The following is an 18660-nucleotide window of genomic DNA, read 5'->3' as shown; positions in this document are numbered from 1 at the left end:
CTGGCATAGTCTAGACACTCCTGGGCCACTTCATTCTTATTTCTCCCTCCTCCCCCTTTCCCTCCTCTTCCCTCACTTCTTCCTCCTCCTCTCCTCTTCCTTTTTTGAGACCGGGTCTTCTTTACACAGTCTTGTCTGGTCTCCAGTGAACAACCCTCTTGCCTCCCCCTCCTGCGTGTCAGACTTATGGACCATTTGCCAAATTCTTTTTCCTCACTTCTGAGCCAGTTTCTGTGGGAAGCCCTCTCCCCTCCATCACCAGCACACTGAAACTGTAGGCATCAGTGTGGGTCAGTCAGCCCCCTTCCTCGTGTCCAGGAGGTCTGCGGGGGCTAAGGCCACCCCTCCTATGCACCTCTAGCCGTCAGACATTCTGTCCTATGAGGCAAGGAGTTCTATTAACAAGGCCCTGGCTCTCTGTACATCTAAACAGGCTGAGGTGTGTGAGTGTCGGGATCTACCGTCTCCAGCCCGACTCAACACAGAGGGTTGTGTACAAGCTGAGAATCTAGAGTCACCCCTGGGCCCAGCGCCTCTCGAAGGGAGCTATCAAGTGTCTTAATCCAGGGAGCCCTGTCCTAAGGGCCCAGGCTGCATGTTGTAAGGCAGGGGGATATCCACAGTGACTGGAGCCAGTATTCTTGTCAGGAGCTGCAACAGCATGTCTTAGGGACAATTCAAGTGTCTGCTGTGGGGACACTCATTCCAGAGAAAGACAAATACAAATGGCCAGAAAGTTAATAAAGTAGACATACTTCTACCCTCTTGTGAAGGCTTGACACACTGCCAGTCACCTATTCTGTCCTGAGGAACTGCAAAGACACCCCCCCACACACACACACATACACACATGAGATTGGAGCTAGGGATTTCCAAGTGTGAAATTGGGTTTGCAAGGCCAGGGACACATGAGGACTCACTTTATTGCGCAGGCATTTAACGAGGGCTTACTGTGGGGGGGGGGGGAACGGGCTAGAGAGCAGAGTTCAAGTCAGATCCAACCCTACTATGAGCAACACTGAGTCTGTAGGGAAGACGGGCCTCCCAAGCGACTCAGATTCAAGACTGCCTCTTGCTTCCGAGGAACAGGAGTCTAATAGCCCTGGTTCATTATCACTCCCCCTTCAATGCCACTTTTGTTTTTCTCTTTCAAGTATCATTTCCATCCATAATGGTCCCATTGGCCCGGATTCTGCCCAATAAGAACCGAGATGAACTGAATGGCTTTTTTAACAAACTCATTAGGAATGTGATTGCCTTACGGGACCAGCAAGCAGCAGAAGAGGTAACTATTTTAATAGGATGCAGCCTGCAAACAGAATGGAACCTAATGTGGCGTCTCTCTCTCTTTCCTTTCTCCACCCTCCCAACCCCTCACATCACATGGGGCTGTCTTTTCCGAGTCCTCCATTGGGAGCTTTCTGGGGGCCAGTGGAAAGCAATAGGAGGGAGGGGAGGAAAGGATGGTAGGGAGAAGCCCCCAGCAATGTGCCTGTTCCTGGTGTGAACTGTAGAATGAATGCCAGCCCCTGAACTGTCTCACACCACCTAGATATTACCCCAAGCACAGGTTGCAGTAACCCCACCCCCAAATTTTCTAAGTAAGTGCCTCATGCAATTTTCATGAGCATAGTCTTTCTGCTGAGAAATAGCAAGATGAGGATTCATAGCATGAAGAGCATAAATATTAGCAAGAAGTTTGGGCAACTGTCAATCAATCCCACACTCTCTTTCATCACGGAGATTCTTGCTAGAAAATTTGTGGTTGAGGCCTCTGCTCTGTTTAGCATGCTCCTTTGTTTCCTTTTTCCCTTACAGGCTTACACTCTGCTTGGCACATAGTAGGGATAAGTAAATATTGGTTGAACTTGACTCTGAGTAGAATGGCGTTTTCAGTGTGAGAAATAATCTTTCAGCATCAGGAGATACTCCTGCCCATGCTAAAGGTGTCCATTAAGGTTCTCGTTGCATTAAAGACAGTTACTAAAATGAAAAAAAAAAAATGGACTAAAAGGGCTTTCCCTTCACTGCCTTGAGCAAGATGGAGCTTTAAAAGGGTTTTCTCAAAGACAGTGGCTCAGAGGGATTCAGGAGGCCTGATGGTTAAGGCATTGGCCTAGAATGAAATCCGAGTCAATTAGTAGCTTGATGCACTTAGCAGCCTTGGGCAGCAGCCTGTCCTACTCAGCTACACACCCTGGGGACTCTGTAGCCACTTTTTCTGGATAGGGAAGTATATATACGCTCTGAACCCCTTGGCCCACACCACCATCAGCTCCACTCAAATGCCCTTAGAGGTGGGGAAAAATGGGCCATCTGGTATACCCGGCCCCACTCTGAAGCAGACAGAAAGGATAAGACAATTACATTCAAATCTATGTTTCTGGGCTGTGAGGAAGAGGTCTAAAGGACGAGATAAAGAACCATTTCAAACCTCATCATTGCTGCAAAGGGCTGCCCTGTGAGAGCTTACACACACACACACACACACACACACACACACACACACACGCCTGAAACCTACTTGCTGTAGAACCAGGCTGCAAACTCAAAAACCATTGCACTGAGTGACTAAGAGGTGAGAGGTTATTAAAGAGCCAATTACTGGGATTGCCTCAAGCTTTTCCTTTTATAAACTTTACAGCTATTTGTTTCAAACAATGAGTTGATCTGAGAAAAACCTCCCAACCACAAATCCAGGGCTGCCCGTGTCAAGACAGAGCTATAGAGTTACTAAGAAAACTCACTTAGAACCCATCTGAACTCTGTATACATTCCATCAAACAGATGTGTGTTTGCACAGTGAAAATGCCACACAGATGTTAAAAGGTAAATATTTTCCTAAGCTCTAGCCGATGGGCGGATTAGACACCTACATCTATCAGGGCATGTATTTTTCTTGGATATAACCATAAACCAGCCCTGTTTCCATCCTAAATGGGCAGCTTTTGCATGGCCTTCATGATGCTCTGTGAAAGGAAGAATCCCATCTGCACTAATGTTCCTCTCTAGCTCATGAACCCTAGAGAGAGGCCCTTTCCCCTGGCCTCATTAGCTGGCAGTTAAGACAGATTTCTGCAAGACTTCACCAGCCCTTTTAGCAGTCTGGCTGGGCTGGGATAAGAGGAAAAAATGCCAGCCACCATGCTGCTTCTGGAAAAATACATGGTGTGGCTATGGCTGTGAGATGCCTGGTCATCACCCTCCTCCACCCAAGAAAAGCTACAGCCAAGCCTCAGGGACTAAACTGTGCCATGAGGCCTAAGGGGAAGTTCACTTCGCTTCTCTAGTCACAGCCAGGCACCCAGGGAGCCTCAGATATCATGTTCCCCCGTACCATCTTATTCTAACCCGTGACATGTCAGCAGTGGGACCACAACTGCCACCCAGATGCTGACCAATAACAGTGAGGAAGTTTGGACAGCAGAATGAGCAGGGTCAGGGAAGAGTGAGGAAGCCCAGGCTTAGCCTTTTTCTCTGCTATCGAAGTGGGAACAGGCTGGTGGGAAATAGAGACCTTGCCTCCTTGGCCTCAATGTATGTGAACCTTTAGTGGTGAGCCCTGCCAGGCTTCCAGCAGACGCCTTTGATGGTAACCACCTGTTCATCAGCAAAGGCTTCCTGCTCCCAACAGTAGTTGAACAGTGGAAACCAAACCCAATGCACCCATCCCCAAGGGCATCTGTTGCTTTACATTCTGATTTGTAGAAGATTCTATTGCACGTTTAATATGCACTCAGGTGGGGGGAAAAAGGAGGGTCTCACCCTGGGGTAGCTTTTCATCTCATGGAGCAGAAAAAGTAGCCACACATGAAATGCCAACGAACTTAAAAGATGGAATTACATGCTGATGTGTGGGGCATAGATTATTCATGCAACAGAAATTCAGAAGCCAATGAATTGAGAAAACGCTGCAACTAGGAAAGTACTTTGAAATTATAATATTTTCCTGTCGGAGGTTCTGATACTCTCCTCTTGCTGTTTTAATCCCATAAACTTTAGAAAAGAGCAACATCCCAGTTGTCATTCATCACATTAAAGGACATTTCAAAGAAAGGATGTGTTGGGAATACACTTTGTGAATGCCAAAGCAGTGGGTAAACACTCCTATAGTTAGAATTAGTGGTAGTCAAAATGTAAAGGATATGCAAATTACTGATAAGGAAGGTAGGAGAAATGATAAGAAGGCTTTATTCACTCAAAGGAGATTGAGGATTACTGGAGAGAAAAAAGGGACTCCATAGGAAGCAAGCTGCCAAGTCTGGAGACTTTGAAGACAAGGCAGCTCCCCACTACATGCCCCCATCCCATCCTGTTGTCTCTCTACTGTGTGAGAAAACTTATAGCTGCCCACTATGTCCTTGCATGATAAACAGTAGACATGTGCTCTGATTGAAATCTATCAGGTGTTTTCTCATTGGGAATTCAGCCAACAGTACAAGAGTGTAGAAAGTGTTAATCAAAACTAAAAGACCTTGGTTTTCCCACCTCCTCCTCTCTAGTGATCTGCTGAATACAGATATGACCAATGTTGACTACACATGAAGAATACACATAGTTCTCTAGATTGTACACTTACTGTTTTTGAAGAATGAGGTCCCACTGTATCTACTAAAACTTGCTTTATTTCAAGCATGTTTTGGGGACGGGTAGGAATCAGCCTGGATGAAATGGCCTGGCCTCATCTAGAATAGATGAAGGTGGTATGGTACATAAACACAAGAGAATACTATTTGGCCTTATAAAAGAATGGAATCTGTTGGTTTTCAGCTACATGGATAGAAACTGGAGGGCATTATGTTAAATGAAATAATCCAGGAACAGAAAAACAAACACAGAATGCTGGGTATGTGGGAGCTGCAAATCTGATCTCAGAAATGAGAATGATTGTCACTGGAGGCTGGGAAGGATGAGGGGAAAGGGAAAGAAGGTGGTGGGGTACCCAAACCCCAGTGAGTAAGAGGACTAAGTTCTGGTGTTCTCCAGCTCAGCAGGCTGACTATATTCACATATAGGTGTGACTGTTCTGGGAACAAGTACAAAAGGAGAGTTTGAAGACTCCAGACACACAACGCACACATGATAGATATGGAAGACGGCTCTCACCATCTCACATTGCATGCATTAAATTGTCACACTGTTGCTCCCTAAGTCTGTACAATGGCAAAGAAGGCAATAGCCTCATCTTTTCACAGGTGCATTGGTCTGGCCCTCACTGATGTCCTGAGGGTCATTCAGGAGGTCACCAGGCTCTCACCATCTCAAATAACCCAGTGACAAGAACCTGTTCCTCCTGAGTTGTTCAGGAACTCCACCCAGGAGTCTCCTCCCTTGTCCTCCAGCCTCATTCTGTGGTTCTAATGTACCTTTTCTTCTCTTGTCCTCAGAGGCAGAAAGACTTCCTGCAGATGGTGCTGGATGCCCGGCACTCCACAAGCTCTGTGGGTGTGGAAGACTTTGACATGGTCACAGAAGCCCTGTCCTCTACCAAGCGCACTGTGGACCCTCCCCAAAGAAGCCACCCTACATCCATGTCTAAGCCTTTAACCACGGATGAAATTGTGGGCCAAGCCTTCATCTTCCTCATCGCTGGCCATGAGATCATCACTAACACACTCTCTTTCATCACATACCTGCTGGCCACCCACCCTGACTGCCAGGAGAGACTTCTGAAAGAGGTGGACCTCTTCGTGGAGAATCATGTGAGTACAGCATGTGTGTGCATCTACAAGCAGTGGATTCAGTGAAACTTTGCTTAAAAACTTGTTAAAACCACATTCTAAGTTTGTAAGATAAAATAAGGTCACACCCACCTTCGCCATCTCTCTGGGCTAGCAAGTAAAATGGGGTGTTCAGAGGAAAGAAAAGAGCCCATAAGACTGGCTCTGGAGGCCTGCAGAGGCCAGGAAGGAGTAGGGGGTCAAGGGCAGCCTTAGTGAAGGAGCCTGGTTATGGCATGCTCTGACTGTGGAGAGGCCTCTGTGAATAGAGGAGACGGGAGTCAGCAAAGGGGCCGCGTCTGGAGGCAGGCGTAGACCCAGGACACCAGAGGGACCAGGAAGGAGAGAGCAGAGGAGGAGCCACAACCAGACAAAAAGATAGAATGGGGCTGAGAGCCCCAAGCACAGATGCGGTCTGGGAATTCCTTGGAGATGAGGCCCCTCTGTAGGAGATCGCAGCAACCTTCCAAGGGGGTTGAGCTGGGCTGCTTTCTTAGGATGCTGCTGTGTGCACTGCCTTGAATCACTTTAAAAGTCTGTACTTTAAATAAGAAAGTCCCCACAATGGAATCTTGTTCGTCATATTCTGATGTCATTAGTCAACAGTCACAATGTTGGAATGTAGCTCATCCTGCTATTGGAAGTGTTAGGATCTAGGAACTGCTTCCTAGAAAAATCTACTTCTTTGTCCTACTGGGGAAGTGGAGGCAAAGATACTCTTCCCTCTCCAAGTCACTTCATAAATATTTGAAACCTGAATAACTGCTACTAATTGCCCCAGTGTTTAACTCCATATGAGCCTGCATGGTCAACTTCAAGTTCTTTGATGTTAGGACAACTGCTGAGCCAGGTCTCCCCAGTACCCCGCTCATACAGATTGATCTTTTGAGTCAAATGCAAGAGTTTGTATTTCTCCTTATTACTGTTCCATCAGTCAAAATAATTTTGAATCTGGATTCTGCCATCTGTCATATTAGCATTTCCTCCAGCTCACGTCATCTGAGACTTGCTAACCATGTCTCCCATTTCATCCAAGTCATTGATTAAGATGTTGAACGGGACAGGGCTTCCTCCGGACTGACATTGATCCATGAATCAATATTCTTGGAGCATGGCGTCTCAAGCTGCGAATCTAGATCACCACTGGTCTCAGTGTGCTCTCGGGGTGGTTATTTAATATTTGCTTCCAGGGGAAGAGCAGGGGGGAGAGGCGTCAAAGAGGATGGGGCGTGTCTTGTGACATGTTGAGTACCAGGTAACAAAACTCTGAGTCAAACTGAGTTTAGCAAAACCAAACATTTGTATTTATGGGACAAAACCCTGCTCACTTCGGGAGTGAATAAGACTTCAGGAAAATATTTAGCGAAGCCTCAGAGATACTTTCAGGCCTTTGTCTTTCTGACCTCCGTTTTTGGCTGTTTCTTCCTGTTGGCCCCATGTTTGGCCACGCTGTCCTTGGGAAGCCATAGGAAGCCTGCCCAGAGTGCCTGGGACCTCATGCTTCCTCGTTCCTCGCCACCAAATAGGCTCTATGACTGAAAATTCCCAGTCACGAAGGTCACTCTGCTCAAAATGCTGAAGTCGCTGTCCACCCCTGGGCCAATTATTGTGGTCAGGGCATAGGGACACAAATATGCCTAAGCAAATTGACTCTAGCCCCAAGATCAAGTGTGCTGAAGTCCCATGGTTGAAGACTGGGGAAGACCCCTTCTGAGGAAGGCAGCAGAGGGAAGGTCAGCCCTTAGTCTGAAGGGTGCCTTGTTATGACAGAGGCTTCGGGAAGCTGCAAATGCTCCAAGAGGTGGGTGGGGTCATTCTCTTCACCCTGAGGGGATTAACGGCCAATAGTCTGTTAAGCAATATCCCTTCCAAATGAAACCCTCCAGGGCCACATAAGATGTGCATAATTAGTTCTAGACTGTGGTATCATCTAGACAGTAGCAAAGCCCCAGGAGTCTGCCAGGTTCATCAGCTACAACCTATGTTGGGTCTGGGTATAAAGCTCTGGGCATTGCAATGCTCCCACACAAAATCCAGTGGCATGCCCTCACCTCTACCATGGCCTGAAACTGGCCCTGGAAGGTGATGCCAATTCACCAGAACCTGGCCTCCTCCAGCCTCTGAGCCTAAGAGCAAGGCTTCTTTCTTCAAAATGCCACCTCCCATGGGGCTGTGCTCAGTGTCCCCAAGCACTGGGGAGACCCATGGGCACACGAATTGATAGTACCAGGTACAGGTTTTCAACCTCTGAGAAGATGATTTGAATGCAGATTCCAGGGCCCTGACCATAGAAGTTCTGATTCTGCAAATGTAGTCTGAGAGGAGACTGCATTTTTGATCAACAGTCCCACAGGTGCTGATGCACTTGTCCCTGGTTCATTTTGAGAGTGCGGCATTAGACATTTGGGACCTAGAGCATCTCCCGAGAAAAAAGCTCTGCTCCACCCATGCAAGTCCCGAGGGTCATTTTCTTCCTCTGGACAACTTTTGGGGTCCTTTTTGACAGATGGGAATGTCTCCAAGTTGTCTTTTTTTATTTTTAACAATAAGAGGGAGAGTCGGAGAGCACACTGCTTTGTGCAGCCTCGCTCACAGTACCCACTCCATGAATAGTTGTAGGTTTCCTTTTTTTTCCTTCCTTTTCTTTCTTTCTTCTTTTATTTATTTATTTATTTTTACTATACTCAGAACTCTGTTAATATGGGCCATCTGTCAGGACATGGAAATGCAGATTAGCTGTTCACACATTAAGTATTTCCCTGAAAATATTCCCAAAAATTTGCATGTAAAGCATGATTTGTTATAACTTTCTTGCTGCTTTCCATTCAACAAATATCTCCTGAGTGCCAGTTAATGCCAGCTTCTGTGGCTGCAGACATTTCCTGTGCATGGGGTGAGCTGGCCTAGCTCTAGAGGGCAGGACCTCTTGGACGGCCTGCCATTCAAGTGGCTGGATCCTGACTCTAGTTCCTTCTCCCTCTTCCTTTGGGAATGTGGTAAGAGGGTAGTGACCCTCCTCTATGACAAAAAAAAAAAAAACAACAACTGCCGTCTTGGACTGCTTCAGGCAATGGGAGAAAATGTCACCCAATAGGCAGTCGAGAAGGTTCAGCTGGGAAAACCACCTCCTACTCAGCTTAATGAAATGGGTTCAATCCTCCTCCACCAACCTATACTATAGAATTAGAAAAACAGCCTACCTGACACTACCACCTGACAGCCACACTCTAGCAGTAGCACACACAGACACACACAGACACACACACACACACACACACACACACACACACACACACAAAATAAATAAAGATAAACAACAACAGCAAGTAAAGCAGGTAGACTCCAGGGCACAGCAAACTCCAGAGGCTGGCTCCCACCAGGAATGACTGATTCAAGTGTTCCAGCCCTGTGCCCAGCTGTTCTCTGTCTCTTGGTTTCAGTACCTTCGGGCACACTCGCCATTCTCAGTCTCTCCCATCACTCCAGGAGAGCTGTGTCACCTGGATTTTGAACAGTGTGAATTAAATGAGGCGCACGAGGAGCTTTTGTTTTCTCCCATTATTTAAATGCACTCTCCTGTTTTTCGAGTGTGTTGTATGTGCATGCATGTATGTGTATGTGTTCACGTGCCTGTGAAGGTCCAAGATTGACCCTGGGAGTCTCCCTCCAATGCTCTCCATCTTATTCATTGAGACAGGGTCTCTCAGGTGAACCCAGAGTTTCCGAATGGCTAGTCTGTCTAGCTCCGAGGGCTCCCCATCTCCACCTTCTGAGTGCTGGAATTATAGGTAAGCTGCCATGCCCACTCAGCCTTTCAATGACTGTCACACCTCTGCAATATGCTGCCACACCTTACTTACACACAGGTGTCAGGGATCCAAGCTCAGGTCCATTGCTTGTACAGCAGGTACTTGACCGACTGGGCCATCTCCCCAGCCCTGGCTGAGAGGGTCAATAGGAGGACTCCTACCTCGATTTGGAACTGTGAGGCAGTAAGTACCCGTCTCCCGTCTGGCGATTCCTGATCCAGTGAGCTAGCAAGAAATCCCTCTAGCACGGAGCTGCACCTCCAGCAGCTCTGACCTCTATTAGGAACATGGAGACAGGGGAGAAGCATGGCTCTCTTTTGGAAATGCTCACACAGAAGTCCCACTGAGGCTCAAGGACAGATCCCTCAACCAGCTGGAGGCTGGGGTACCAGAGTCTGCAGGGCAGGAGGGAGGCAAGGGCCTCTTGTTGCTTCGTGACATGGCAGCGAGTGTCACATGCTGAGACAGCAAACATGCTGGCGTGGTCTCTGCTCCTTTCCTTTTGTTTTTGTGTATGTTTGTCTGTGTGTGCGAACACACACACACACACACACACACACACACACACACACACACACACACACACCTATGGAGGCCAAAAGTCAGTGTTGGGTGTCTTCAATCACTCTCAGCTTTCTTTCTCTCTCTTTCTTTCTTTCTTTCTTTCTTTCTTTCTTTCTTTCTTTCTTTCTTTCTTTCTTTCTCTCTCTCTCTCTCTCTCTCTCTCTCTCTCTCTCTCTCTCTCTTTCTTTTCTTTCTTTCTTTCTTTTTGATTCAGAGTCTTTCATTGAACTTAGAGGTCAATTCAGCTAAACTGTGGCCAGGGAGCCCCGGGGATCCACCTGTCTCCACCTTCCCACTCTGGGACGACATGTACCAGCCGCTGACCCCAGCTTGTTACATGAGTGCCAGGCATCCACACTCAGACCTTCACGCTGGGACGACAAACCAAATGAACCCCTTCCTAGCTCCTCTGTTTCTTTTGTTATAAAACCACTCAGACCATTTTAGGGTCACTGCCCTCGTGACCTCATTAACCCTGATTTCTCAAAGGCTCTACCTTCCAATAGCACTAACATGTAAAATGAGGGGCCAAATCCTAGGACGTAAATTCTGTCACGTTCAGACCACAGTGTTGTCCTGCTCAAGTCACTGGGCCTTTTGGAGAACTCATCTTCCCCCCGCCATGTTGTCTCGGTCAGACTGAAGAGGGGTACATCCACCAAGCTGGTGGCAGAGCACCAGAGGAAGGCTTATCCCGTTCGTGCAACTTAGGAGACTGCAAAAAGCACTCGAACTTTCTGGTCAGGCCTCGGTCATCAGGATGTGCCATTGTGTGCTCCGCTATGTGACTGTTAGCGGGTGAGAGAGAGAACGCACAATTCTTTCCTCTTCCGTTGTTTTCCTATAGCTTTAGCTCTGCATGTTGAAATGACTGACTTTTGATCTGGCTAGACCATTCTCTTCCTCCTCTTTGGTGCTGGACTATGCCAGCCAAAATTTATGAGCCATTTTCCTTCTGCTTTAATTGTTGATATAAATCTGCTCTGCAGAACCCAGTTATAAATTTATCACAAACTGGACGACACTGATATACAGCCTCTGTTCAGGGCAGTTGGAACAGTCATGACTTAGAAGGGCGGTCAGCTCCCTAGAACGCTCCAACGGCTACTTTGTCACATTATAAAGATCTAATTAAAACACGTCTTCCTCTTCCTAGTTCTCTTAAGGATCAAAGGACATTCCATGCTGGTTTTTTCAGCTGATTAGCTCACGCTGCTTAATGTGAGCAAAGTTGGGGGCTTGCTCCTTGAAGCAGTCAGAGGGTCTCCAAGAGCCAAACATACCCCATGGTTACGAAAATACAATAGCTGTTAGCCACAAGCAGCTTTTCATAAATACGTGTGTCCTTTTGTCCCGGGGGGGAGCACCGGTGGAAAACTATTTAGATAGACTAACATAAATTTGTCCTCACTATGAGGAAAAGGTGTCCCAGCTAGGAGAGGGTCCATGGTCATATCCGGGATCACGCAGGAAGTGGGGATGGAGCTGAAACCGGGAACGAGGCTCTCGGTCAGCAGGGGTTCCTCCCTTTGCCCAAGTCTGCAGGAACTCTGAGTGAGTTTGGGTGCTCGCTGTCAGCTCCACACCAAGCCACACAGTCCCCACAGCTCCTTAGAACCCCTCGCTTCTTTTCAGATCTCACAGCAGTGCATTTGAACCTAAAGCAACCACGTAGAAGAGAAAAAGGAACAACACCCTACTATCCAAGCATAAAAGCAAGAACCAGGGTGGGGGCAGTGGGAAGCAGGCCCAGGCCACAGCACTAGCCATAGGCTAAAGTGCCTCTGGGGAGATGGCTCAGTTAATACCTACCTGTCAGGCAAGCGTGAGGTCCTGAGTTTGGATGCCCAGCAACTGTAGGCAGAGTAGTGTACGTCTATAATCCTAGCACTGGGGAGGTAAAGACAGGAGACTGTCGACCTGCTGGCTGGCCAGTCTTGCCCAATCGGTTAGCTTGAGGTTCAGAAAATAAGATAAGGTTAATACGGTGGTGTACATCTTTAATCCAGCACTCGCGAGGCAGAGGTAGGCAGAGCTCTGTGAGTTTGAGACTAGCCTGGTCTCCATGGTGAGTTTCAGGCCAGTCAAGAAAGAAAATAAAATAGAGAGCAACAGAGGATGGCACAAATGTCAACCTCTGGCCTCTAAACACACACACACACACACACACACACACACACACACACACACACTCAAATTTAACAAACATAGGAACTGTGGAGCTAAACTGCAGATTCCTGTTGGGCTGAACTGGGGTGGGGCTTGAGCATGTGCATTCCAGTTTCCAGGGAGAACTCCAGATCCCGATGTTGTCAGCAGCTCGCATGGCGAGAACCAGGCCCTTCACCTGTAAATCCTGCCCCTGTTAGGATGTGCCTGGAGTCGATGTGTGTTTGTTCCTAGTGATAATGAAGGCCTCGGGCTTCAACAATGGCTCGCCTTTGGTGAATACATTTTAGTGGTTTCTAGACTATTCCGGTGATGATGTCAGTCACTTTATGGATGAGAGATAAAGTGTTGAGGAACTCATTCTATCCTAATCCATCTTGGAAGTCCGTTAGTCTTGAATTTGTCCTATAATCTTCTTGCCTCCTTAAGCAGTTCTCTGATGGGAAGTGAGGGCAAGCTTCTGGTTGACTTAAAGCTGTGTTCAAAACAGATGGCAAACAGGATGCAGGATGCTGGTACAAACTGGAGACCTGTCACAGTCAACATGTGGGTACCCACTATGTTGTCCCCTCAGGCAGGGTTCTCTCTCTGGCCCTGGAGCTTGCTCAGGAATCAACCGTCATACCCAGTAGTCTTGGTCACTGATGAGGCCCTGCCCAAAGTGTTGCTAACAAAGGGAACTTCCCCTCAACCAATTCTCTAGTGTCACATGAAGAAAGAGACTCTCATGAGGGGGTTGCTAGAAGGGAACCTCAACTTGCCTACTTTCCTGTCCTTTCTGGGGCTTCTGACCCAAGAGCATGGCACCCCAACAGTGAATGCTGGGTAGGGAGTCTTCATATGTATGAACAGGGGTCTCTCTGGGAGTGTGCCTGGAGCTCTGTCCTAGGAATTATGATCAGACAGACTACAGACATGTCTATGTGGGCAATTCGTGAGTCCCTAGAGCAGAGTGGCCAGTAAACCTGGACCAGGTGCCAGAGAAACTGTCCCCATGGCTTTTACAGAAACAGGGGGAAGGGCAGATGGCACCTCTCAGGGCCTGTCAGGGCTGTGAATGGCCACAGCCTCTCTCTGTCACTATCCAGGGCTCCAAAATCCTTCATATTCACTCCAGATGCCCATGCCTACCCCTGCAGTAACCCCTGGGAAATCTGACCAACCCTGACTGTGACCTGCCTCAGCCTCCCCAGTCGCTCCCCTGTTCTCCCCTCTACCACACTGCCATCTCCTGTCCCTCCTGCTCTGATGCCCACAGGACTGTCTTCTCTCCTTCCCTCCTTTTCCCCTTCATCCTCGTCCTAGCTCTGTTCCCCAGATCCAGGGAGATCCAGAATCTGCCCTGCCTCACTTCCTGGCTCACTGCCCACGAGCACCCCCAACCATCAAGAGACCCTGTAACTGAGCACTGAGGTAAACGAGGCAGGAGGCAGGCTGAAGGGCCGGAAGGATTTAGGAGGAGCTCTTCCCTAGCTGCCCCACCTCGGCAAGTGGCGCTGCTCTTTGGATGTTTTTAGCGACGGAAGCTCCCAGTCTGCCCCCTCCCCACCCCTCTGTGTCCCTGCAGAGCAAGGGGAGACGTGACCTGGAAAGAAACGGCTCTCCCAGGGCGCCACCACACCAACCAGCCTGGACGTGTGCCTTTCCCATGACCGTTTAGAGTGTTGAATAGTCAACATCTGGGGCTCTAGGGGATCTGGGCTTTGCTAAGAACGTAAGATGGTAGGGTCGGTTCAGAGCAGCACAGAAAAGCAGGAATTAAAAATAAATGTGAGCAAGTTGAAGCCACAGGTGGAGCTCAGTGTTCTGTGGGTTCACTTGGCCCCGAGTCACACCTGAGCCAAGTGGTTCTTAATTATTGTGCACATCAAAAGAATGGATTTTGTTCCCTCCAATTAGCTTTGGAAATAGAAGAATAAATGGAAACTTCATGTTTTGACTTCCCTGGACACCTTTGACAAATGCTGTTTTACACAGAAGTTTCCAAATAGCTAAGTCTGGTGAGAATTTGAAAACTCGTGGTCCTTAAAAGACTTCCTGTCAACCCAGCACTAGACTCAGAATGCCACCATTTTGTCCCGACACATCCACTATTAGCCTACGCTTCCTCTGGCAGGGGCACCTGCCAGACTCAAGCCCAAGCAGGAAGCCCAGCCCCATGGAAATAGGAAGCCACATCTGCCAGGCCCACTGGTCCAGCCCAGATCCCACAACAGCACCTGGTACACACCAGGCCTGTAGGATGCAGGTGCTGAGAGGTGCCGTACGTAGATGCTGTGCCCTCCTCCTCCAGCTGGAGACAACGCTGCGTGCAGACCTGGGATGGGGTTGGCAGGGAGGCACAATGGGTAAAAGCAGTCGGTCACTGCCTTCTGGAAGGACGGAGGTACTCAGGTCAGACAAGGGCCACCACTGAGGGAGGGGCTGGAGACCGAGGAGGCTACACGGGATGGCCCCCACAGTGAGATGACTATGTTCTCACAGGCTCTGTGGAGCATCACACAGACCTATCAGGTGATGGCTAGAACCTTCCAAACAAGGAAATGAGGGGAACCCGGGCTATCTGTGGCAGTCCCACACCCAGGAGGACAGGTGTATGACAAGAAGCTGTACGGTCAGGCTTGATGGTTCTAGCACAAGTGACTTTCTACTTTGGTATGAGTGTCCCCTAGAAGATAACACATTCATGGCTTTGGCCTGGGCCTCCAGCCAGTCCTCCAATACCTTAGAGCCAAGTGGATGTGTGTGTGTGGGGGTGTGGGGGTGTGTGGGGGTGTGATCAGGGAGTCACCACAGAACAAGGGGCCTTTCCAAACTGTTTGTGTACAGACTTTCTTGTGAGTCTGTTCCACCCCAGGTCTGGGAACAGCATTATGTTTTGTGTTGTCTGTTTTGGATGTTTCATAACTGAACATGGCATGTGTGAAAACACCAACTAGATGAGCATGCCCGGCCAGGCCTATGAATATTCCAGATCAGAGGGATGCTCGACTCTCCAGTGAATGGCAGTGTGGAAGGTTGATGAAGTTGAGCGTTTAGAAATCTGTCTTTTATGTTTAAATATTTAGACTGGGTCTCTAGGACACAGGACGCAATGCCTGTTCCTCACTTGCTTAATTTGATTTCCCCCCCTCCTTTTGGTAGCACAGGTTGTTTTTCAAAGGCTCATTTCTTGAATGTTCCCTATAGGAAGAATATAATTAAACTCCACTGGCCTCCTCCTGCTGGGACCAAACTGGGGCAGGAGCTGTAGGGAGCACACCACAGACCCCTGCCAAGGCTTCTTGTTATGGAGATGAGAAGGGAACACATTTCCCGGGCTATGAACAAGAAGGGGTAGAGAGCCACCCAGACTCGGTACCTTGTGGCTTCCTCTCCTAGACACTGTAATTAGTCGTTTAGGACTGGAAGGGAGACACGAACTCCTCGCCTCCTCTGTGGCAGGCAAGGATTTGAACTACATGAGTAACTGACTCCAGTAGTTGGCAAAGAGGGCAGCTGGGTCAGGAGTGGTGGAGAACCCCAGTACTCCAGATTCTAAGGCAAGAGGATCTTGAATGTGAAGCCGGCCTGGACTAAGCAGTGAAAACTTGTCTCAAAAAACTGAGTCAACCACCAAAGAAGAGATGGTTCAGGATTGTAGTTCTTTAAAAAACAAACTTTTTGCCAAAAATGTTTAAACAAACAAGCATAGTTTGGGATCCTGGCCCCCCTCCCATCAGTCACTGGGTCTGCAATCTCACCTATCATGGGCCTGGGTACAGCAGGATTGTGTCTCTCTCTAGGACTCTTGGCTGGTACCACAGGCCCCCAGTCATATTCCACCAAACTGGGCCAGAGCAAAGAGCATGCCTTCTAAGCAAGAGGGAGCTCCAAGAGCCAGATACTGATCCCACATGGCCAGGAGGGCACATGGAAGACACTGAGTGACCATCGCTGGATCTGTGACATGACATACCTTTCTGTTCCTTGGTTTTCCTCTCTGTAAAATGGGGATAGGTACATTCTATCGCCATGGGTTGTCACACAGACTGAGTTAACACATGTGTGATATTTGTGACAGCATCAACAACACACACATCAGCTGTTGTCCCCTTTCTGTGCCTCGGTTTTCTTATCTATAAAAGGGAGGGATTGGAACAGACGATGTCTCTGCTGTCAATAATGACGGCATTGAACGTTCTCAGGGAAGACCCCAGCTCCTTCCTTTGCAAACAAGCCTTAACCTGGTCCTCACAAGAACTTCCCAAAGTCAGAGCTGTCACGGTGCCCGTGGCATTGGCAGGGAAAGAAGAGATACAGAGAGAGAATCAAGGAGAGCGCGAGGTTTATTTTAAGGAGTTGGCTCGCGCCGTGTGGGGGCTGGCAAGTCTGAAGTCTGCAGGGCAGGCTGGCAGTTGGAAACTCACAGAGGAGTTGATGCCACCGTCTGGAGACGGGGTTGCTCCTCCAGGAAACAGCAATGTTCACTCTTCTGCCCTCAGCTGAACAGCTGAGGGTCAGTCACCCGATCCAAGGTCATGTCCTTTATTTAATGTGGTATAGATGCTAACACTGTGGGGCATGCCCTACCATGCCCGGCCACCACATTGTACCTTATCATACAGGGAGCCACAGAGCCTGGTGATCCTGGACTACAGCCCCCAAAACCATGAGCCAAAATTGCTCCTTCCACCTTTAAGTCACTTCTTGCAGGTGACTGTCACAGTGGCAGGAGATGAACACACCCACTCTACACAGCCATCTGACACGGTACAATCTGACTTCAGACAACCAGCAGCCCCCGGCACAGTGTAGGCTGTTCCTCACTCCTGACACCAGTTGGGCCCCCCAAAATAGCCAGAAACCTCCATGTCCTCAAGAGCTATAAAAATGCAGTGGTTGGGATCTACTTCTGAATTCGTTGGTCCAGAGTGAGTCCTGGGCTTCAGGAAAGCCCCTGGGGATCTAAGATGCAGCTTGAGTGGAGACCTGTTGTCACAATGCTGTGAGGAGTCTGCACTGAAAGATCTATAATGTGACCTGAAGTCACTGTCAATGACAGGAACGGTTTTATATACACCCTGTGGTGACTGGGCTGCTCGTGGCATTTTAGAAAAGGCCCTGCTCAGGTTGTTGGGAAACAGTAAGCTTTCTGAGACTGTGTGGTGGTCACACCCAGCTCATCTCGATAGCTACAATTCTAGCAAAGACTTAGAGATGGTCGCCCTGACAGGGCCGGCAGGTGTACCTGTCTGAAAGCGTCTCACACAAATCACACCAGACCCAAGGACGGGAGGTCACCTGGTCTGTGACCAACTCAAGGACTGGGAATCCCATTTCTCCCTTTCTCAGCAAGACAGCTGGAGCCCGGGGGTGTCCCATCACAGGGTCACCTCAGCTAAGAATGAAGACAAGGCGTTCCTGGTGTGGGGCCGGGGGGCGAGCCGGCTCTTCGTCTCTCTCCCACCCTCTCGCCTTTTCACCTTTCTCTGTAAATCTCATTTGATGAGTCTCCAGCTTGGCTGAAAATGAAAGATTTGTAGACCTGGAAGATGCTAATGATGGTTCTTACCTCCTGAGTAACAGTAAACATTTATGGAGCATTATAATTATTCATAATCACTTTTATGTGCTAAATAAATCTGACCTTGCTGTAAAGAAGCCGACCCTGCTAGCCAAGAATCCTGGGTAAAATGAAGTCTCCTAGAAGCTTTTAGTGGACGAGGTTCTCATTCAATAGCACAAGTACCAGGTAATCCTAACAGCCAAGTCTATGTTTTGACTTCATTTTAAAGACTAAAAGGAAATAGAAGCTTGGGGTTGAAGTAACTAAGTTAGAGACAGAGACCTAATTTGAACCCAGAACAACCCTGGTGCCATCTTGGGAATGGCCACTAAGTCTGGGGAACACTGTCCTGTGAGAGCAGATGTCAAAAGTGGGGGGCTTGCAGTCAGATGCACATACGACTTTTGTTCCGTTACCACTGTGGCAGCCAAGTTCATGACAAGGTGTTGGATCCCAGAGCTGATTCTCCTCTGCCTTGAATGTCCCCTTTCTGCAGCCACCAAGTCTCAAAGGGCACCATTAGAAAAGAGATCATTCTTTACAAGGAAATATCAGTAAGTTAAGATGCGTTTGTCTTTACCAGTAAAAGAATAAATTTAGCCGGGCGGTGGTGGCGCATGCCTTTAATCCCAGCACTCGGGAGGCAGAGCCAGGCGGATCTCTGAGTTTGAGGCCAGCCTGGGCTACAGAGTGAGATCCAGGAAAGGCACAAAGCTACACAGAGAAACCCTGTCTCGAAAAACAAAACAAACAAACAAAAAGAATAAATTTAGTTTGATAAACTAATCAAACAAGATAAAAAAAATAGACAGCGAAGAAAATAAAAGGAGGATTGGAGAGGTGGATCAGC

General features: G+C 48.4%; 1 protein-coding gene across 2 annotated transcripts in view; it reads left to right on the top strand.

Moving 5' to 3' along the window:
• The window catches only part of Tbxas1 (thromboxane A synthase 1), a 169318-nt gene that overhangs the window by 111811 nt on the left and 38847 nt on the right, over positions 1–18660 (top strand). For both annotated transcript variants that reach the window (XM_076566458.1, XM_076566459.1), the window contains 2 exons: positions 1155–1285; positions 5388–5702. In XM_076566458.1, coding sequence (XP_076422573.1) covers positions 1155–1285; positions 5388–5702 — 446 coding nt within the window. The remainder of the gene's footprint in view (positions 1–1154; positions 1286–5387; positions 5703–18660) is intronic.

Source organism: Peromyscus maniculatus, chromosome 3 (assembly GCF_049852395.1).
Source record: "Peromyscus maniculatus bairdii isolate BWxNUB_F1_BW_parent chromosome 3, HU_Pman_BW_mat_3.1, whole genome shotgun sequence".
Taxonomy (NCBI): Eukaryota; Metazoa; Chordata; class Mammalia; order Rodentia; family Cricetidae; genus Peromyscus; species Peromyscus maniculatus.
This window is presented reverse-complemented; position numbering and strand designations above follow the sequence as displayed.